Source organism: Procambarus clarkii, chromosome 30 (genome assembly GCF_040958095.1).
Source record: "Procambarus clarkii isolate CNS0578487 chromosome 30, FALCON_Pclarkii_2.0, whole genome shotgun sequence".
NCBI lineage: Eukaryota > Metazoa > Arthropoda > Malacostraca > Decapoda > Cambaridae > Procambarus > Procambarus clarkii.
The window spans coordinates 23,778,692-23,801,788 of record NC_091179.1 but is presented as its reverse complement, the minus strand read 5'-3'; the positions used below and the strand labels follow the sequence as shown (position 1 = coordinate 23,801,788).

Here is a 23,097-nt window from a genome sequence, read left to right as displayed (position 1 = left end):
GTTTCGGTCCATCATGGACCATTATGTGACGACGTTTCGGTCCGTCGTGGACCATTATGTGACGACATTTCGGTCCATCGTTGACCATTATCAAGTCCAGGATGGACCGAAACGTTATCACTTTCACTTCACATATACGCGTTGAGTTACATATTTCCGTGACCTGCTCTCTACATATGTACACGTGTACACAATCAGGTTATGTAGGTGAGAAGGAGAGAACAATCACTACAATCGTACCCAGTCCCCTTACCTCACCTCCCCCCCTTACCTCACCTCCCCCCCTTACCTCACCTCCCCCCCCCTTACCTCACCTCCCCCCCCCTTACCTCACCTCCCCCCCCTTACCTCACCTCCCCCCCCCCTTACCTCACCTCCCCCCCCTTACCTCACCTCCCCCCCTTACCTCACCTCCCCCCCCTTACCTCACCTCCCCCCCCTTACCTCACCTCCCCCCCCTTACCTCACCTCCCCCCCCCTTACCTCACCTCCCCCCCCTTACCTCACCTCCCCCCCTTACCTCACCTCCCCCCCTTACCTCACCTCCCCCCCCCTTACCTCACCTCCCCCCCTTACCTCACCTCCCCCCCCCCCCTTACCTCTCCTCCCCCCCCCCCCTTGCAGGAGTTAATTAAGCAACCGTCCCTAATAACCGGCACCTCGTTATAACCGACCTTGATTAACATCTCAGCATTAAAAGGCAATTTCAGCTTGAGCCTTAACCAGGCGTGAGATAGTTCGTGCCCTCAAGGCTGAGTGTGAGGCTGACAAGGAAGTCTGAGGCTCTTCAAGGCTTGGTAAGACTAATGACTGTGCCAATTAAGTGCGAGAAAGTATTCCTTATGATTGATGACTTACATTTATAAGGTCATCAATTTGACCTTTTCTGTGTAAGGGAAGGCGACTATCAGGGGGAAGTGCCAAGCCATTACGACTATGAAGCACATGGAAGGGGGGGGGGGGGTCAGGATGAGGATTTGGGATGGGACGGGGGGAAGGAATGGTGCCCAACCACTTATGGACGGTCTGAGGGGATTGAACGCCGACCTGCATGAAGCGAGACCGTCGCTCTACCGTCTAACCCAAGTACCGTCCACACACTGCTCAAACTATACCCTGACCTGACAGGACTATGGAACTATAAGGGGTCTGGCGGCTGAGTGGACGGCGCTCGGGATTCGTAGTCCTGAGGTTCCAGGTACGATCCCCGGTGGAGGCGGAAACAAATGAGGGAGAATTTCTTTCACCCTGATGCCACCTGTTCACCTAGCAGTAAATAGGTTCCTGGGAGTTAGACATCTGCTACGGGCTGCTTCCTGGGGGTGTGTAACAAAAAGGAGGCCTGGTCGAGGACCGGGCCGCGGGGACGTTAAGCCCCGAAATCCTCTGAAGCTATCCTCAAGATATCACCTACCAACCTATGCTCACTATTAGTGCGATAGTGATATCCACCACAACGTAAGGATCCTGGTGCCATCGGGGGACTTACAACACCGTAATATTGACGCAACGAAGGACTACTGACAATTAGCCATGACAGGTTAATGGAAATGAACTCTTCAAGACCAGGATGCACCGAGGATGTACACAAACACTCACGGAACCTGTACATCTTCCCTGGCTCATGGTGCCTTTGTTTACCGTTAGTAAACACGTTAATATGAGCTCCGAGGTTGTTTATAATGACAACACACTCAGGTTGTGAGGGTTCCAGCCTCGTAAACTGTTTAATCTGTGTCAACACAGCCGCCATGATTGATAAAAGATGTACAGGTTTCGTTAACGGGCATATAGAACCCCGCCCCCCCCCCTGCATGCTATGTGATCCCTTCACATTTGACGCTTTTCATATCAAGAGAGTGAGCTGCGAGAACGCTTGGGCTCACGACACCATCATTTGGCTTGTCTGAGCTCCTCTAACTTCATTTCCTGGACAAGTAATCATTTCTCTGGACAAGTAATCATTTCCCTGGACAAGTAATCAGTTCCCTGGACAAGTAATCAGTTCTCTGGACAAGTAATCATTTCCCTGGACAAGTAATCAGTTCCCTGGACAAGTAATCAGTTCCCTGGACAAGTAATCATTTCCCTGGACAAGTAATCATTTCTCTGGACAAGTAATCATTTCCCTGGACAAGTAATCAGTTCTCTGGACAAGTAATCATTTCCCTGGACAAGTAATCATTTCTCTGGACAAGTAATCAGTTCCCTGGACAAGTAATCATTTCCCTGGACAAGTAATCAGTTCCCTGGACAAGTAATCAGTTCTCTGGACAAGTAATCATTTCCCTGGACAAGTAATCAGTTCCCTGGACAAGTAATCAGTTCCCTGGACAAGTAATCAGTTCCCTGGACAAGTAATCAGTTCCCTGGACAAGTAATCAGTTCCCTGGACAAGTAATCATTTCTCTGGACAAGTAATCAGTTCCCTGGACAAGTAATCATTTCTCTGGACAAGTAATCAGTTCCCTGGACAAGTCATCAGATAGATTACCTTCGGTTGGTATGTGCAAGAACTCGTATCATTACGAGTAATTGTCCTCGACTGTTACTGACATAATTTTGCTATTTATTTCTTACTCACTAAGCACAGCGTTGTTGTCAGACCAAACGACATGTTTAGTAATGTTAATGGCTTACAGGGTGTGAATGATCTGACGGGTCAATGTGTGTGTGTCTGTTGATAACGTTGTTAATTAAGCGATGAGTCACAATAACGTGGCTGAAGAATGTTGACCAGACCACACACTACAAGGTGAAGGGACGACGACGTTTCGGTCCGTCTTGGACCATTCTCAAGTTTCACAATCAACTTGAGAATGGTCCAGGACGGACCGAAACGTCGTCGTCCCATCACCTTCTGGTGTGTGGTCTGGTCAACAACGTTGTTAATTCCATGTGTGGCAAAGTCAGAGTGGCTTTGTGTGTGGTAACTTGCCTCGCAGGTTGACAACAGTGACTGTTAACAACACAACAGGCATCATGGGCCTTGTTAAAGGCGTCACTAAACACATGCAAGGTTGTCAGTACTTCTTCCTCAATTGGATTATAAGGGATGGCAGTTTGATCAGCTTGGACTTGTCCGTCTGATATTTCCTCCCATGCCTGATACAGTTCTGGAGAAAGGTGTTCTTCCCATCTGGTCTGCTTGATCTTTTGCACCAAAACTCATCCTCGAACTGTTACGGGACTAAGATGATCAAATGAGTCGAAAATTTTGAATATTTGAGGTCTGATTTGATGATGGTTTTAGTGCTGGTTTAATCATTAAATGATCAAGACCGACTTTTCACTTAAGAAGCATCGCACTAGGCAGTTGGAAGTCTTCCGCTACAACTTTGTTTAAGTCAGAGGAATTCTGAAAGAGTTTAGTGATGGTATTAGTCCTCCCCTGATATTTATTCACGTACAAGTTGTGGCATATATTGTCTTTATTGGGAAAAGTTGATTCCTCTGTTCGGTCAAGGTTGTCTGTGCTAAAGACTAAGTAGCCCCAAGCAGCACTGAAGCCAATCTGTATGTTACTGTGGGTCCTGATAATGTTTCTGCATCTGTCTGTTATTCAAATGTGGTACAATCTTGGTAGTTCTCTTGGAGACCATTTCTTGAAGACCATCTCTTGGACACCATCTCCTGGAGACCATCTCTTGGAGACCATCTCTTGGACACCATCTCCTGGAGACCATTTCTTGAAGACCATCTCTTGGACACCATCTCCTGGAGACCATCTCTTGGAGACCATCTCTTGGACACTATCTCCTGGAGACCATTTCTTGAAGACCATCTCTTGGACACCATCTCCTGGAGACCATCTCTTGGAGACCATCTCTTGGAGATCATCTCTTGAAGACCATCTCTTGAAGACCATCTCTTAGAGACCATCTCTTGAAGACCATCTCTTGAAGACCATCTCTTGGAGACCATCTCTTGGAGACCATCTCTTGGAGACCATCTCTTGGAGACCATCTCTTGGAGACCATCTCTTGAAGACCATCTCTTGAAGACCATCTCTTGAAGACCATCTCTTGGAGACCATCTCTTGGAGACCATCTCTTGGAGATCATCTCTTGAAGACCATCTCTTGAAGACCATCTCCTAGAGACCATCTCTTGAAGACCATCTCTTGAAGACCATCTCTTGAACACCATCTCTTGGAGACCATCTCTTGGAGACCATCTCTTGGAGACCATCTCTTGGAGACCATCTCTTGAACACCATCTCTTGGAGACCATCTCTTGAACACCATCTCTTGGAGACCATCTCTTGGAGACCATCTCTTGGAGACCATCTCTTGAAGACCATCTCTTGGACACCATCTCCTGGAGACCATCTCTTGGAGACCATCTCTTGAAGACCATCTCTTGAAGACCATCTCTTGAAGACCATCTCTTGGACACCATCTCCTGGAGACCATCTCTTGGACACCATCTCCTGGAGACCATCTCTTGGAGATCATCTCTTGAAGACCATCTCTTGAAGACCATCTCTTGGAGACCATCTCTTGGAGATCATCTCTTGAAGACCATCTCTTGAAGACCATCTCTTGGACACCATCTCCTGGAGACCATCTCTTGAAGACCATCTCTTGAAGACCATCTCTTGGAGACCATCTCTTGGAGATCATCTCTTGAAGACCATCTCTTGAAGACCATCTCCTAGAGACCATCTCTTGAAGACCATCTCTTGAAGACCATCTCTTGAACACCATCTCTTGGAGACCATCTCTTGGAGACCATCTCTTGGAGACCATCTCTTGGAGACCATCTCTTGAACACCATCTCTTGGAGACCATCTCTTGAACACCATCTCTTGGAGACCATCTCTTGGAGACCATCTCTTGGAGACCATCTCTTGGAGACCATCTCTTGAAGACCATCTCTTGGACACCATCTCCTGGAGACCATCTCTTGGAGACCATCTCTTGGAGATCATCTCTTGAAGACCATCTCTTGAAGACCATCTCTTAGAGACCATCTCTTGAAGACCACCTCTTGAAGACCATCTCTTGAACACCATCTCTTGGAGACCATCTCTTGGAGACCATCTCTTGGAGACCATCTCTTGGAGACCATCTCTTGGAGACCATCTCTTGGACACCATCTCTTGAAGACCATCTCTTGGAGACCATCTCTTGGAGACCATCTCTTGAAGACCATCTCTTGAAGACCATTTCTTGAAGACCATCTCTTGAAGACCATCTCTTGAAGACCATCTCTTGAAGACCATCTCGTGGACCTGTAGTGCAGATGTCTTAGGTATACACACACCATTTCCTTGAGGAACATTAGCAGAACATCATTAAGTTCACCGACTGGAGTTCAAAATTCACTGTTCCAGACTTGCTGATTGTAAATTAGTGTTGGCACTACAGTTGAACACTAAGTGCAATGTTGCACAGTGGCTCCGTCACATGCCGGCCAGACGGTATTTTATCCACTACTGTGTCATGCATAGGCCTAGCATAGGCCTAGAATATTTTCTCAGGGGCACCGTAAAGTTGAACTTGAAACCCGGAATTCATCTGGAATCCAGAAATGTTTGAAGTGACCTGGATCACAGGTTAAACTGCTCTACTACTTATTTGGTAATACAAGTTTCTTCAGAACATTCGTCAAATTCTGGACATGACTTTGGTTTCTTTATTTCCGATAAATGGTAATGCCGTTTTATTTTCTGCCACAGACGTGGCCAGACATTTACAATGCTAATCAGCATATATACATTTTCTTCTGTCCTCCATGGACAGGGTTAGAAATCTGTTAAACATATAGTTCAGCGACTTATTGAACAGTCAACCACAGAAGGTGATTGTAGTGCTTTTAAAATGCTAATTTATTCTACATACAGAAATACACAGATTTACGTCTGTCCTACATCAACAGTGTTCGAGGTGTCTTTTTACATACAAGTACAATATATCAAGGATTGCAGTACTCATATAGTACTTACACAGTTCAGCATACCTCAGTCCAGGAGGGCGAAAGTTAGTCAATATGGGACATTCTACAATATAATGTTCAGGGGAGTGCATGTTTTCTCTGTCACAAAGTTGACACGTGATGTTTTCGACACTGTCACAAAGTTGACACGTGGTGTATTCGACACTTTCACAAAGTTGACACGTGATGTTTTCGACACTGTCACAAAGTTGACACATGGTGTATTCGACACTTTCACAAAGTTGACACATGGTGTATTCGACACTTTCACAAAGTTGACACGTGGTGTATTCGACACTTTCACAAAGTTGACACATGGTGTATTCGACACTTTCACAAAGTTGACACATGGTGTATTCGACACTGTCACAAAGTTGACACATGGTGTATTCGACACTGTCACAAAGTTGACACATGGTGTATTCGACACTGTCACAAAGTTGACACATAATGTATTCGACATTTGAGTTTTGAGTGTCACATTTGGGGTGACAGGTGCCCCTGTATACGATACATGAGTCGGTTAAGAACAACACGTGCAAGCACTTTACAAACACACGATGTTAGAGATATGGGTCTATAATTATCTGAGTGTGGTTTGGGGATGAGAACAATGACACTCTTGGTCCAAGCATCAGGTAATACTCCTTCACGTAAACTCATTCTGTACAACACTAATAGTGGATTACCTGGTACGTGTGAGACTAATCTCAGTAGACTGTAAGTAATACCGGCATCTCCAGGAGCAGTTGATTTGCTCATCTTTAGTGCATGATTTAATTCCCATTCAGGTACATCATTAAGATCTGACACGGCAATTGCTATGGGTAGTTTAGGCTAACAATGCATTTACAGTACTTTCCACCATGCAGTATTTACCTGCAGTGTGGGTTTCAAATTTTCGTTTGGATTCCCCTTGTAATTAGGGGTCACGCCTCCATACACAGCTGAATGAGATTTTGAAGGTTGGAAGCTGTCCCTAAAGGGGCCGCCTCCAGGGACCGCTTTCAGGGGCCACCTCCAGGGACAGCCTCCAGGGACCGTCTCCAGGGACTGTCTCCAGGGACCGTCTCCTGGGACAGCCTCCAGGGACCGTCTCCAGGGACAGCCTCCAGGGACAGCTTCCAGGGACAGCCTCCAGGGGGCCGCCTCAAGAGACCGCTTCCAGGGACAGCCTCCAGGGGACCGCCTCCAGGGGACAGCCGCCAGGGGACCGCCTCAAGAGACCGCCTCCAGGGACAGCCTCCAGGGACCGCCTCAAGAGACCGCTTTCAGGGACAGCCTCCAGGGGACCGCCTCCAGGGGACAGCCGCCAGGGGACCGCCTCAAGAGACCGCCTCCAGGGACAGCCTCCAGGGACAGCCTCCAGGGGACAGCCGCCAGGGGACCGCCTCAAGAGACCGCCTCCAGGGACAGCCTCCAGGGACAGCCTCCAGGGACAGCCTCCAGGGACAGCCTCAAGAGACCGCCTCCAGGGACAGCCTCCAGGGACAGCCTCCAGGGACCGCCTCAAGAGACCGCCTCCAGGGACAGCCTCCAGGGACAGCCTCCAGGGACAGCCTCCAGGGACCGCCTCAAGAGACCGCCTCCAGGGACAGCCTCCAGGGACCGCCTCAAGAGACCGCCTCCAGGGACAGCCTCCAGGGACCGCCTCAAGAGACCGCTTTCAGGGACAGCCTCCAGGGGACAGCCGCCAGGGGACCGCCTCAAGAGACCGCCTCCAGGGACAGCCTCCAGGGACAGCCTCCAGGGACAGCCTCCAGGGACAGCCTCCAGGGACAGCCTCAAGAGACCGCCTCCAGGGACAGCCTCCAGGGACAGCCTCCAGGGACAGCCTCCAGGGACAGCCTCAAGAGACCGCTTTCAGGGACAGCCTCCAGGGGACAGCCGCCAGGGGACCGCCTCCAGGGGACAGCCGCCAGGGGACCGCCTCCAGGGGACAGCCGCCAGGGGACCGCCTCCAGGGACAGCCTCCAGGGACAGCCTCCAGGGACAGCCTCCAGGGACAGCCTCCAGGGACAGCCTCCAGGGACAGCCTCCAGGGACCGCCTCCAGGGACAGCCTCCAGGGACAGCCTCCAGGGACTGCCTCCAGGGACCGCCTCCAGGGACAGCCTCCAGGGACAGCCTCCAGGGACAGCCTCCAGGGACAGCCTCCAGGGACTGCCTCCAGGGACCGCCTCCAGGGACAGCCTCCAGGGACAGCCTCCAGGGACAGCCTCCAGGGACTGCCTCCAGGGACCGCCTCCAGGGACAGCCTCCAGGGACAGCCTCCAGGGACAGCCTCCAGGGACTGCCTCCAGGGACCGCCTCCAGGGACAGCCTCCAGGGACAGCCTCCAGGGACAGCCTCCAGGGACCGCCTCCAGGGACTGCCTCCAGGGACCGCCTCCAGGGACAGCCTCCAGGGGGCCGCCTCAAGAGACCGCTTCCAGGGACAGCCTCCAGGGGACTGCCTCCAGGGACAGCCTCCAGGGACAGCCTCCAGGGGACTGCCTCCAGGGACAGCCTCCAGGGGACCGCCTCAAGAGACCGCCTCCAGGGACAGCCTCAAGAGACCGCCTCCAGGGGACCGCCTCAAGAGACCGCCTCCAGGGACAGCCTCCAGGGGGCCGCCTCAAGAGACAGCCTCCAGGAACAGCCTCCAGGGACAGCCTCCAGGGACAGCCTCCAGGGACAGCCGCCAGGGACAGCCTCCAGGGACAGCCGCCAGGGGCCGCAGCTCACACCCCACCAAAAGTGCTCCCTGCACTAGAAACACACTATTAAAACCTGCTATCTAGACCACACACACACAAGTAGAAAGTGTTCCCTAGACCAGAAGCAGCAGTACAAAGTGCTCCCTGGACTAGACCAATCCTGTAGGCGATCACGGACCAGGTGACCGATCAGACAGTGACCGATCACACGGGTGACACCGGGCCGTGTGTGTGGAGACAGACGGGTGACACCGGACCGTGTGTGGGGAGACAGACGGGTGACACCGGGCCGTGTGTGTGGAGACAGACGGGTGACACCGGGCCGTGTGTGTGGAGACAGTAATGTGGAGGCCTGTGGACCCTCGCCGTCCCTAAGGTGATCCCGTCAACACCTCACTGGAACTATTTTTTTGTTTACAGACTTTTTTCTGTTGGTTAAAGATGGTTGTCGGGTGTTTCCTGGTCCGGGTGTGGCAGGCGGATCACCGCCGCACAGTCCTCTATATGAATTAAACGGATGTAGCCTTGATGAGACGCTGCAGGAACTCATCATACGGTATAGTGATGATGATAAGATGACTGTCATAATGCTGGTGATAGTGAAAATGACTGTTGGTAGTGACAACGATGGTAACTATGGTGATGCAGATAACGATGACAATAGTAATTAGGAATGGGGAATTGTTCGTTTTAAACCAATTAGACTTGGGTGTTAGGGAAGTGAAGGGAACTCTCAGGAGAAAGCGCCAAACCATTGCGACTATATATCACCTGGAAGGGGTCAGGATAAGGATTAGGGATGGGACGGGGAGAAGGAATGGTGCCCAACCACTTATGGACAGTCGGGGGATTGAACGCGGACCTGCATGAATCGAGACCGTCGCTCTACCGTCTAGCCCAAGAGGTCGGCGTTATATAGAGTTTTCGTTCAGTGTTTCTCTGCGGACTACAGAACAATGTTCCCGACTACTGTTGGAACACTGTTGTTCCAGACTACTGCTGGAACACTGTTGTCCCAGACTACTGTTGGAACACTGTTGTCCCAGACTACTGTTGGAACACCGTTGTCCCAGACTACTGTTGGAACACCGTTGTCCCAGACTACTGTTGGAACACCGTTGTCCCAGACTACTGCTGGAACACTGTTGTCCCAGACTACTGCTGGAACACTGTTGTCCCAGACTACTGTTGGAACACTGTTGTCCCAGACTACTGTTGGAACACCGTTGTCCCAGACTACTGTTGGAACACCGTTGTCCCAGACTACTGTTGGAACACTGTTGTCCCAGACTACTGTTGGAACACTGTTGTCCCAGACTACTGTTGGAACACTGTTATCCCAGACTACTGCTGGAACACTGTTGTCCCAGACTACTGTTGGAACACTGTTGTCCCAGACTACTGTTGGAACACCGTTGTCCCAGACTACTGTTGGAACACTGTTGTCCCAGACTACTGTTGGAACACTGTTGTCCCAGACTACTGTTGGAACACCGTTGTCCCAGACTACTGTTGGAACACTGTTGTCCCAGACTACTGTTGGAACACTGTTGTCCCAGACTACTGCTGGAACACTGTTGTCCCAGACTACTGTTGGAACACTGTTGTCCCAGACTACTGCTGGAACACTGTTGTCCCAGACTACTGTTGGAACACTGTTGTCCCAGACTACTGCTGGAACACCGTTGTCCCAGACTACTGTTGGAACACCGTTGTCCCAGACTACTGCTGGAACACTGTTGTCCCAGACTACTGTTGGAACACTGTTGTCCCAGACTACTGTTGGAACACCGTTGTCCCAGACTACTGTTGGAACACTGTTGTCCCAGACTACTGTTGGAACACTGTTGTCCCAGACTACTGCTGGAACACTGTTGTCCCAGACTACTGCTGGAACACTGTTGTCCCAGACTACTGTTGGAACACTGTTGTCCCAGACTACTGCTGGAACACTGTTGTCCCAGACTACTGTTGGAACACTGTTGTCCCAGACTACTGCTGGAACACCGTTGTCCCAGACTACTGTTGGAACACTGTTGTCCCAGACTACTGCTGGAACACTGTTGTCCCAGACTACTGTTGGAACACTGTTGTCCCAGACTACTGTTGGAACACTGTTGTCCCAGACTACTGTTGGAACACTGTTGTCCCAGACTACTGCTGGAACACCGTTGTCCCAGACTACTGCTGGAACACCGTTGTCCCAGACTACTGTTGGAACACTGTTGTCCCAGACTACTGTTGGAACACTGTTGTCCCAGACTACTGTTGGAACACTGTTGTCCCAGACTACTGTTGGAACACTGTTGTCCCAGACTACTGCTGGAACACCGTTGTCCCAGACTACTTCTGGAACACTGTTATCCCAGACTACTGCTGGAACACTGTTGTCCCAGACTACTGTTGGAACACTGTTGTCCCAGACTACTGTTGGAACACTGTTGTCCCAGACTACTGTTGGAACACTGTTGTCCCAGACTACTGTTGGAACACTGTTGTCCCAGACTACTGCTGGAACACCGTTGTCCCAGACTACTGTTGGAACACTGTTGTCCCAGACTACTGTTGGAACACTGTTGTCCCAGACTACTGTTGGAACACTGTTGTCCCAGACTACTGCTGGAAAACTGTTGTCCCTGACTACTGCTGGAACACCGTTGTCCCAGACTACTGTTGGAACACTGTTGTCCCAGACTACTGTTGGAACACTGTTGTCCCAGACTACTGTTGGAACACTGTTGTCCCAGACTACTGCTGGAACACCGTTGTCCCAGACTACTGTTGGAACACTGTTGTCCCAGACTACTGCTGGAACACTGTTGTCCCAGACTACTGTTGGAACACTGTTGTCCCAGACTACTGTTGGAACACCGTTGTCCCAGACTACTGTTGGAACACTGTTGTCCCAGATTACTGCTGGAACACTGTTGTCCCAGACTACTGTTGGAACACTGTTGTCCCAGACTACTGCTGGAACACCGTTGTCCCAGACTACTGTTGGAACACTGTTGTCCCAGACTACTGCTGGAACACTGTTGTCCCAGACTACTGTTGGAACACTGTTGTCCCAGACTACTGCTGGAACACCGTTGTCCCAGACTACTGTTGGAACACTGTTGTCCCAGATTACTGCTGGAACACCGTTGTCCCAGACTACTGCTGGAACACTGTTGTTCCAGACTACTGTTGGAACACTGTTGTTCCAGACTACTGTTGGAACACTGTTGTCCCAGACTACTGCTGGAACACCGTTGTCCCAGACTACTGTTGGAACACTGTTGTCCCAGACTACTGCTGGAACACCGTTGTCCCAGACTACTGTTGGAACACTGTTGTCCCAGACTACTGCTGGAACACCGTTGTCCCAGACTACTGTTGGAACACTGTTGTCCCAGACTACTGCTGGAACACCGTTGTCCCAGACTACTGTTGGAACACCGTTGTCCCAGACTACTGCTGGAACACCGTTGTCCCAGACAACTGCTGGAACACCGTTGTCCCAGACTACTGCTGGAACACCGTTGTCCCAGACAACTGCTGGAACACCGTTGTCCCAGACTACTGCTGGAACCCTAGAGTGAACAAATCCTATCATTGAGTTCACGCACTAACACCAGCACCCAAGTACCGCGGGTATTTACAACCAGGTAAATTGCTTGTCGAACTTGAACGACTAGCGGATATAGGGGGGCTGGGGGGGGGGAGCAGGGGGGGGGGGGGAGGGATGCAAGTTCTTCAACAGTTTGTAACAAATGTCAACCGGAAAACAGGTTTACGGAACACCCGTCCAGTTGCTCAAGTAGCTCCGTGTTGTGGCTGGAGGAAGGGGAGGGGAGTAGGGGGGATGGGGGAGCGTGGAGGGGTAACCCATGATCCTGGTGTACATAATGGAGGGGGGGGGGGCGGGGGTGATGATGGCGAACTGGTTCACCGGCCCTCCTCTTCCTCCACCAAAGTCAACCCAGGTCGACTCCCGGAACCTCGGACATTTACAGCCGACATTTTTAAGTTGCCGTGTTTCCCCGGTAGAGGGCAGGCCGCCGCTGGCCTGCGCATGCGCACTAAAACATCACAAATTAAAACATTATCATCATCATGAAGGTTATCACCACATGGTCAAGGTTAACACCACATGGTCAAGGTTAACACCACATGGTCAAGGTTAACACCACATGGTCAAGGTTAACACCACATGGTCTAGGTTAACACCACATGGTCTAGGTTAACACCACATGGTCTAGGTTAACACCACATGGTCTAGGTTAACACCACATGGTCTAGGTTAACACCACATGGTCTAGGTTAACATCACATGGTCTAGGTTAACACCACATGGTCTAGGTTAACACCACATGGTCTAGGTTAACACCACATGGTCAAGGTTAACACCACATGGTCAAGGTTAACACCACATGATCAAGGTTTACACCACATGGTCAAGGTTTACACCACATGGTCAAGGTTAACACCACATGGTCAAGGTTAACACCACATGGTCAAGGTTAACACCACATGGTCAAGGTTTACACCACATGGTCAAGGTTAACACCACATGGTCAAGGTTAACACCACATGGTCAAGGTTAACACCACATAGTCAAGGTTAACACCACATGGTCAAGGTTAACACCACATGGTCAAGGTTAACACCACATAGTCAAGGTTAACACCACATGGTCAAGGTTAACACCACATGGTCAAGGTTAACACCACATGGTCAAGGTTAACACCACATGGTCAAGGTTAACACCACATGGTCAAGGTTAACACCACATGGTCAAGGTTAACACCACATGGTCTAGGTTAACACCACATGGTCTAGGTTAACACCACATGGTCTAGGTTAACACCACATGGTCTAGGTTAACACCACATGGTCTAGGTTAACACCACATGGTCTAGGTTAACATCACATGGTCTAGGTTAACACCACATGGTCTAGGTTAACACCACATGGTCTAGGTTAACACCACATGGTCAAGGTTAACACCACATGGTCAAGGTTAACACCACATGATCAAGGTTTACACCACATGGTCAAGGTTTACACCACATGGTCAAGGTTAACACCACATGGTCAAGGTTAACACCACATGGTCAAGGTTAACACCACATGGTCAAGGTTTACACCACATGGTCAAGGTTAACACCACATGGTCAAGGTTAACACCACATGGTCAAGGTTAACACCACATAGTCAAGGTTAACACCACATGGTCAAGGTTAACACCACATGGTCAAGGTTAACACCACATAGTCAAGGTTAACACCACATGGTCAAGGTTAACACCACATGGTCAAGGTTAACACCACATGGTCAAGGTTAACACCACATAGTCAAGGTTAACACCACATGGTCAAGGTTAACACCACATGGTCAAGGTTAACACCACATGGTCAAGGTTAACACCACATGGTCAAGGTTAACACCACATGGTCAAGGTTAACACCACATGGTCAAGGTTAACACCACATGGTCAAGGTTAACACCACATGGTCAAGGTTTACACCACATGGTCAAGGTTAACACCACATGGTCTAGGTTAACACCACATGGTCAAGGTTAACACCACATGGTCAAGGTTAACACCACATGGTCAAGGTTAACACCACATAGTCAACGTTAACACCACATGGTCTAGGTTAACACCACATAGTCAAGGTTAACACCACATGGTCAAGGTTAACACCACATAGTCTAGGTTAACACCACATGGTCAAGGTTTACACCACATGGTCTAGGTTAACACCACATGGTCTAGGTTAACACCACATGGTCAAGGTTAACACCACATGGTCAAGGTTAACACCACATGGTCAAGGTTTACAACATATTAAATGTCAGTACTGTGGAAAAATACCCGACACACCACTGGAACATTATCTAACACAGTGCACAGCTACAGCCACAACAGACCACTGGAACATTATCCAACACAGTGGACAGTTACAAACCCATTAAGATTTCAACTTAGATTCAACAGAGCAGAAGTTGTTAAACACGTGGGACAAAATCTTACTGAAGCGACCATACGAGTCATAAATACTCATACTCCGCCCAAGTAAAACAGAAACAAGCAACACTTAGTGGGCCAGCCAGAGGCTTAGGGCCCGCGCAGTGGGCCAGCCAGAGGCTTAGGGCCCGCCCAGTGGACCAGCCAGAGACTTAGGTCCCGCCCAGTGGGCCAGCCAGAGGCTTAGGGCCCGCCCAGTGGGCCAGCCAGAGGCTTAGGGCCCGCCCAGTGGACCAGCCAGAGACTTAGGTCCCGCCCAGTGGGCCAGCCAGAGGCTTAGGGCCCGCGCAGTGGGCCAGCCAGAGACTTAGGTCCCGCCCAGTGGGCCAGCCAGAGGCTTAGGGCCCGCCCAGTGGACCAGCCAGAGACTTAGGTCCCGCCCAGTGGGCCAGCCAGAGGCTTAGGGCCCGCGCAGTGGGCCAGCCAGAGACTTAGGTCCCGCCCAGTGGGCCAGCCAGAGGCTTAGGGCCCGCTCAGTGGGCCAGCCAGAGACTTAGGTCCCGCCCAGTGGGCCAGCCAGAGACTTAGGGCCCGCCCAGTGGGCCAGCCAGAGACTTAGGGCCCGCCCAGTGGGCCAGCCAGAGACTTAGGGCCTGCCCAGTGGACCAGCCAGTGGCTTAGGGCCCGCCCAGTGGGCCAGCCAGAGGGTTAGGGCCCGCCCAGTGGGCCAGCCAGAGACTTAGGGCCCGCGCAGTGGGCCAGCCAGAGACTTAGGGCCCGCCCAGTGGGCCAGCCAGAGACTTAGGGCCCGCCCAGTGGACCAGCCAGAGACTTAGGGCCCGCCCAGTGGGCCAGCCAGAGACTTAGGGCCCGCCCAGTGGGCCAGCCAGAGACTTAGGGCCCGCCCAGTGGGCCAGCCAGAGGGTTAGGGCCCGCCCAGTGGGCCAGCCAGAGACTTAGGGCCCGCCCAGTGGGCCAGCCAGAGGCTTAGGTCCCGCCCAGTGGGCCAGCCAGAGGGTTAGGGCCCGCCCAGTGGGCCAGCCAGAGACTTAGGGCCCGCCCAGTGGGCCAGCCAGAGGCTTAGGGCCCGCCCAGTGGGCCAGCCAGAGACTTAGGGCCCGCCCAGTGGGCCAGCCAGAGGCTTAGGGCCCGCCCAGTGGGCCAGCCAGAGACTTAGGGCCCGCCCAGTGGGCCAGCCAGAGACTTAGGGCCCGCCCAGTGGACCAGCCAGAGACTTAGGTCCCGCCCAGTGGGCCAGCCGGAGACTTAGGGCCCGCCCAGTGGGCCAGCCAGAGGTTTAGGGCCCGCGCAGTGGACCAGCCAGAGGCTTAGGGCCCGCACAGTGGGCCAGCCAGAGGCTTAGGGCCGCGCAGTGGACCAGCCAGAGGCTTAGGGCCCGCACAGTGGGCCAGCCAGAGGCTTAGGGCCCGCACAGTGGGCCAGCCAGAGACTTAGGGCCCGCCCAGTGGGCCAGCCAGAGGCTTAGGGCCCGCCCAGTGGACCAGCCAGAGGCTTAGGGCCCGCCCAGTGGACCAGCCAGAGGCTTAGGGCCCGCCCAGTGGGCCAGCCAGAGGCTTAGGGCCCGCCCAGTGGGCCCTATTATATAGATTCTCAACAGTAACAAAAATCAAAGATAAATACTTGACTAAAATATTATTCATCAAATACAGTTAATCATAAATTGAGTCAATACAAATGTATTACCAGAACTGTTAATAATTACTAATTAACGGTTCAACAAACAGAACCAAGTAATTAATGTCTCAGTCCTGCATCAGTCATATAAAAAGAGAATTAATTAAATGCTAAATAAACCGAGAAAGGCCCCGAGGTTGCTATACGTCCCGGCTGCTATGCGTCCCGGCTGCTATGCGTCCCGGCTGCTATGCGTCCTGGCTGCTATACGTCCCGGCTGCTATGCGTCCTGGTTGCTATACGTCCCGGCTGCTATGCGTCCTGGTTGCTATACGTCCCGGCTGCTATGCGTCCTGGTTGCTATGCGTCCCGGCTGCTATGCGTCCTGGCTGCTATGCGTCCCGGCTGCTATGCGTCCTGGCTGCTATGCGTCCCGGCTGCTATGCGTCCTGGTTGCTATGCGTCCCGGCTGCTATGCGTCCTGGCTGCTATGCGTCCTGGCTGCTATGCGTCCTGGTTGCTATGCGTCCCGGCTGCTATGCGTCCTGGTTGCTATGCGTCCCGGCTGCTATGCGTCCTGGCTGCTATGCGTCCCGGCTGCTATGCGTCCTGGCTGCTATGCGTCCTGGCTGCTATGCGTCCTGGCTGCTATGCGTCCTGGTTGCTATGCGTCCCGGCTGCTATGCGTCCTGGTTGCTATGCGTCCCGGCTGCTATGCGTCCTGGTTGCTATGCGTCCCGGCTGCTATGCGTCCTGGTTGCTATGCGTCCCGGCTGCTATGCGTCCTGGCTGCTATGCGTCCTATGCGTCTTGGGGACTACGCCACTCCCACTCCCCAACTCTGGCGGGTAAGACCTGCCGCTCCAAGTCCCACGCCTCTCACCCAAACAAAGCTCAACACATAACTCGTCCCCTCCACTGTCCCATCCACTGTCCCAACCACTGTCCCATCCACTGTCCCATCCACTGTCCCATCCACTGTCCCATCCACTGTCCCATCCACTGTCCCATCCACTGTCCCTACCACTGTCCCATCCACTGTCCCAACCACTGTCCCATCCACTGTCCCATCCACTGTCCCATCCACTGTCCCATCCACTGTCCCTACCACTGTCCCATCCACTGTCCCATCCACTGTCCCATCCACTGTCCCATCCACTGTCCCATCCACTGTCCCAACCACTGTCCCATCCACTGTCCCATCCACTGTCCCATCCACTGTCCCTACCACTGTCCCATCCACTGTCCCATCCACTGTCCCTACCACTGTCCCATCCACTGTCCCAACCACTGTCCCATCCACTGTCCCATCCACTGTCCCATCCACTATCCCAACCACTGTCCCATCCACTGTCCCATCCACTGTCCCATCCACTGTCCCAACCACTGTCCCAACCACTGTCCCATCCACTGTCCCATCCACTGTCCCATCCACTATCCCAACCACTGTCCCATCCACTGTCCCATCCACTGTCCCATCCACTGTCCCATCCACTGTCCCATCCACTGTCCCATCCACTGTCCCAACCACTGTCCCAACCACTGTCCCATCCACTGTCCCATCCACTGTCCCATCCACTATCCCAACCACTGTCCCATCCACTGTCCCATCCACTGTCCCTACCACTGTCCCATCCACTGGATGAACAGTCTCCTTTATTACGTGTCAGATGACGAGCAAATATCTGCGTTGCGCCAACAGCTTCGTTAAACGTGAAGTGTGTTGGTGGAGGCTGGAGCAGGTGTTGGGAACTACAGAACATCTGCTACATTGTTATGTTGTGTAGGCGACTGCTACCAGAAGGTCTTCGTGATTTTAACTCAAACTCTGTGATTAAAGCTGTGAAGGAAGTCAACGTTTAAACGCAATGTAAATCAGCATCTATATACACTGTAATTCAACGGCTAAATACACTGTAAATCAACGGCTAAATACACTGTAAATCAACGGCTAAATACACTGTAAATCAACGGCTAAATACACTGTAAATCAACGGCTAAACACACTGTAAATCAACGTCTAAACACATTGTAAATCAACGGCTAAACATACTGTAAATCAACGGCTAAACACATTGTAAATCAACATCTAAATACACTGTAAATCAACGTCTAAATACACTGTAAATCAACGGATAAACACACTGTAAATCAACATGTAAACACACTGTAAATCAACGTCTAAACACACGGTAAATCAACGTTTAAACACACTGTAAATCAACCGCTAAACACACTGTAAATCAACGTCTAAACACACTGTAAATCAACGTCTAAATACATTGTAAATCAACGTTTAAACACACTGTAAATCAACCGCTAAACACACTGTAAATCAACCGCTAAATACACTGTAAATCAACAGCTAAACACACTGTAAATCAACAGCTAAACACACTGTAAATCAACAGCTAAACACACTGTAAATCAACAGCTAATCACACTGTAAATCAACAGCTAAACACACCGTAAATCAACCGCTAAACACACTGTAAATCAACAGCTAAACACACTGTAAATCAACGTCTAAACACAATGTAAATCAACATGTAAACACACTGTAAATCAGTGTACCATACGCCTTCACGAAGTTGTACCATAGTCCGTCAGCGTACCATTGTACTGTGTTGAGCACCAATCTATGTGGAGAACAAACACTACTCCACTAAGTAATGTGGAGAACAAACACTACTCCACTAAGTAATGTGAAGAACAAACACTACTCCACTAAGTAAGGTGAAGAACAAACACTACTCCACTAAGTAATGTGAAGAACAAACACTACTCCACTAAGTAATGTGAAGAACAAGCACTACTCCACTGCTTGTGTAGAGTAGTTGGAGTAGTTACTCCGTGATAACCACTACTACTAAGCGTGTAAGAGAATGTGATATACTCATCACAGCTTAGTGTTCTACACTATCCACACAGTGTAGAACAAATACCTGAAGAACAACACAATAAACACAGTTTACAAGAACATAAACACCAGTTTACAAGAACATAAACACAGTTTAAAAGAACATAAACACAGTTTAAAAGAACATAAACACAGTTTACAAGAACATAAACACAGTTTAAAAGAACATAAACACAGTTTACAAGAACATAAACACAGTTTACAAGAACATAAACACAGTTTACAAGAACACAAACACAGTTTACAAGAACACAAACACAGTTTACAAGAACACAAACACAGTTTACAAGAACACAAACACAGTTTACAAGAACACAAACACAGTTTACAAGAACACAAACACAAGTTTACAAGAACACAAACACCAGTTTACAAGAACATAAACACAGTTTACCAGAACATAAACACAGTTTACAAGAACATAAACACAGTTTACAAGAACATAAACACAGTTTACAAGAAAATAAACACAGTTTACAAGAACATAAACACCAGTTTACAAGAACATAAACACAGTTTACAAGAACATAAACACAGTTTACAAGAACATAAACACAGTTTACAAGAACATAAACACCAGTTTACAAGAACATAAACACAGTTTACAAGAACACAAACACAGTTTACAAGAACACAAACACAGTTTACAAGAACACAAACACAGTTTACAAGAACATAAACACCAGTTTACAAGAACATAAACACAGTTTACAAGAACATAAACACCAGTTTACAAGAACATAAACACAGTTTACAAGAACATAAACACCAGTTTACAAGAACATAAACACAGTTTACAAGAACATAAACACCAGTTTACAAGAACATAAACACAGTTTACAAGAACAAAACACCAGTTTACAAGAACATAAACACAGTTTACAAGAACATAAACACCAATTTACAAGAACATAAACACAGTTTACAAGAACATAAACACAGTTTACAAGAACATAAACACCAGTTTACTGTGATAAGCACAAATAAGTAAATTTATTAAATAAATAAACAAGTAAAATAAGTAAATAAGTAAACAAAGTCTAGACAACAGTAATAAGTGTATATAGCCTTATTAACCACATACACACAAGTTAATACACAGACACACCTTAGTATACATGAACACCAGACTCAGGAGCAACACCCAAGACACCAGCAAGTACCACTACTTAACACAGCAACACGTCGTCCAGTCCTTCACAACACTGGCAGCCACAACTACTGAATATTCTCTCACTTATACACATGAGTGTATGTTATATATACCACATTGTGGGTGGGCGGGGTGTATTATGGTAGAGGTGGGCGGGGTGTACCATGGTAGGGGGTGGGAGGGGTGTATTATGGTAGGGGTTGGCGGGGTGTACCATGGTAGGGGGTGGGCGGGGTGTACCATGGTAGGGGTGGGTGGGGTGTACCATGGTAGGGGAGGACGGGGTGTACCATGGTAGGGGAGGACGGGGTGTACCATGGTAAGGATGGGCGGGGTGTACCATGGTAGGGGTGGGCGGGGTGTACCATGGTAGGGGGTGGGCGGGGTGTACCATGGTAGGGGTGGGTGGGGTGTAATATGGTAGGGGAGGGCGGGGTGTACCATGGTAGGGGTGGGCGGGGTGTACCATGGTAGGGGTGGGCGGGGTGTACCATGGTAGGGGAGGGCGGGGTGTACCATGGTAGGGGTGGGCGGGGTGTACCATGGTAGGGGTGGGCGGGGTGTACCATGGTAGGGGTGGGCGGGGTGTACCATGGTAGGGGTGGGCGGGGTGTACCATGGTAGGGGAGGACGGGGTGTACCATGGTAAGGATGGGCGGGGTGTACCATGGTAGGGGAGGGCGGGGTGTACCATGGTAGGGGTGGGCGGGGTGTACCATGGTAGGGGAGGGCGGGGTGTACCATGGTAGGGGTGGGCGGGGTGTACCATGGTAGGGGAGGGCGGGGTGTACCATGGTAGGGGTGGGCGGGGTGTACCATGGCAGGGGAGGACGGGGTGTACCATGGTAAGGATGGGCGGGGTGTACCATGGTAGAGGAGGGCGGGGTGTACCATGGTAGGGGAGGGCGGGGTGTACCATGGTAGGGGTGGGCGGGGTGTACCATGGTAGGGGAGGGCGGGGTGTACCATGGTAGGGGAGGACGGGGTGTACCATGGTAAGGATGGGCGGGGTGTACCATGGTAGGGGTGGGCGGGGTGTACCATGGTAGGGGGTGGGCGGGGTGTACCATGGTAGGGGTGGGTGGGGTGTACCATGGTAGGGGAGGGCGGGGTGTACCATGGTAGGGGTGGGCGGGGTGTACCATGGTAGGGGTGGGCGGGGTGTACCATGGTAGGGGAGGGCGGGGTGTACCATGGTAGGGGTGGGCGGGGTGTACCATGGTAGGGGTGGGCGGGGTGTACCATGGTAGGGGTGGGCGGGGTGTACCATGGTAGGGGTGGGTGGGGTGTACCATGGTAGGGGTGGGTGGGGTGTACCATGGTAGGGGAGGGCGGGGTGTACCATGGTAGGGGAGGGCGGGGTGTACCATGGTAAGGGTGGGCGGGGTGTACCAAGGTAGGCGTGGGCGGGGTGTACCATGGTAGGGGTGGGCGGGGTGTACCATGGTAGGGGTGGGCGGGGTGTACCATGGTAGGGGTGGGCGGGGTGTACCATGGTAGGGGTGGGCGGGGTGTACCATGGTAGGGGAGGGCGGGGTGTACCATGGTAAGGGTGGGTGGGGTGTACCATGGTAGGGGTGGGCGGGGTGTACCATGGTAGGGGAGGGCGGGGTGTACCATGGTAGGGGAGGGCGGGGTGTACCATGGTAAGGGTGGGCGGGGTGTACCATGGTAGGGGTGGGTGGGGTGTACCATGGTAGGGGTGGGCGGGGTGTACCATGGTAGGGGAGGGCGGGGTGTACCATGGTAGGGGTGGGCGGGGTGTACCATGGTAGGGGTGGGCGGGGTGTACCATGGTAGGGGAGGGCGGGGTGTACCATGGTAGGGAAGGGCGGGGTGTACCATAGTAAGGGTGGGCGGGGTGTACCATGGTAGGGGGTGGGCGGGGTGTACCATGGTAGGGGTGGGCGGGGTGTACCATGGTAGGGGTGGGCGGGGTGTACCATGGTAGGGGTGGGCGGGGTGTACCATGGTAGGGGAGGGCGGGGTGTACCATGGTAGGGGTGGGCGGGGTGTACCATGGTAGGGGTGGGCGGGGTGTACCATGGTAGGGGTAGGCGGGGTGTACCATGGTAAGGGTGGGCGGGGTGTACCACGGTAGGGGTGGGCGGGGTGTACCATGGTAGGGGTGGGCGGGGTGTACCATGGTAGGGGTGGGCGGGGAGAGAAGGGCGTGTACCCAGCACTAACAGGAAGCACCTGACGCCTCGCTGTTCAAGGATGTTCACCTTCAACACATGTGTTCCACCAGCCCCCAGCTGCCAGTGTGGTTGTGTTCCACCAGCCCCCAGCTGCCAGTGTGGTTGTGTTCCACCAGCCCCCAGCTGCCAGTGTGGTCGTGTTCCACCAGCCCCCAGCTGCCTGTATGGTTGTGTTCCACCAGCCCCCAGCTGCCTGTATGGTTGTGTTCCACCAGCCCCCAGCTGCCAGTGTGGTTGTGTTCCACCAGCCCCCAGCTGCCAGTGTGGTCGTGTTCCACCAGCCCCCAGCTGCCTGTATGGTTGTGTTCCACCAGCCCCCAGCTGCCAGTGTGGTTGTGTTCCACCAGCCCCCAGCTGCCAGTGTGGTTGTGTTCCACCAGCCCCCAGCTGCCTGTATGGTTGTGTTCCACCAGCCCCCAGCTGCCAGTGTGGTTGTGTTCCACCAGCCCCCAGCTGCCTGTATGGTTGTGTTCCACCAGCCACCAGCTGCCCGTGTGGTTGTGTTCCACCAGCCCCCAGCTGCCTGTATGGTTGTGTTCCACCAGCCCCCAGCTGCCTGTGTGGTTGTGTTCCACCAGCCCCCAGCTGCCAGTGTGGTT

At 51.7% G+C, this 23,097-nt stretch overlaps 1 protein-coding gene across 1 annotated transcript; it reads left to right on the top strand.

The window, feature by feature from the left end:
- Positions 1 to 5,387: 5,387 nt before the first annotated feature.
- LOC138369956 (basic salivary proline-rich protein 2-like) lies at positions 5,388 to 9,307 on the top strand. The gene is made up of 3 exons (XM_069333710.1): positions 5,388 to 5,424; positions 6,925 to 8,676; positions 9,078 to 9,307. The coding sequence occupies exons 1-3, from the start codon at positions 5,388 to 5,390 to the stop codon at positions 9,305 to 9,307; spliced, it is 2,019 nt and encodes a 672-aa protein (XP_069189811.1).
- The last annotated feature ends 13,790 nt before the right edge of the window (positions 9,308 to 23,097 follow it).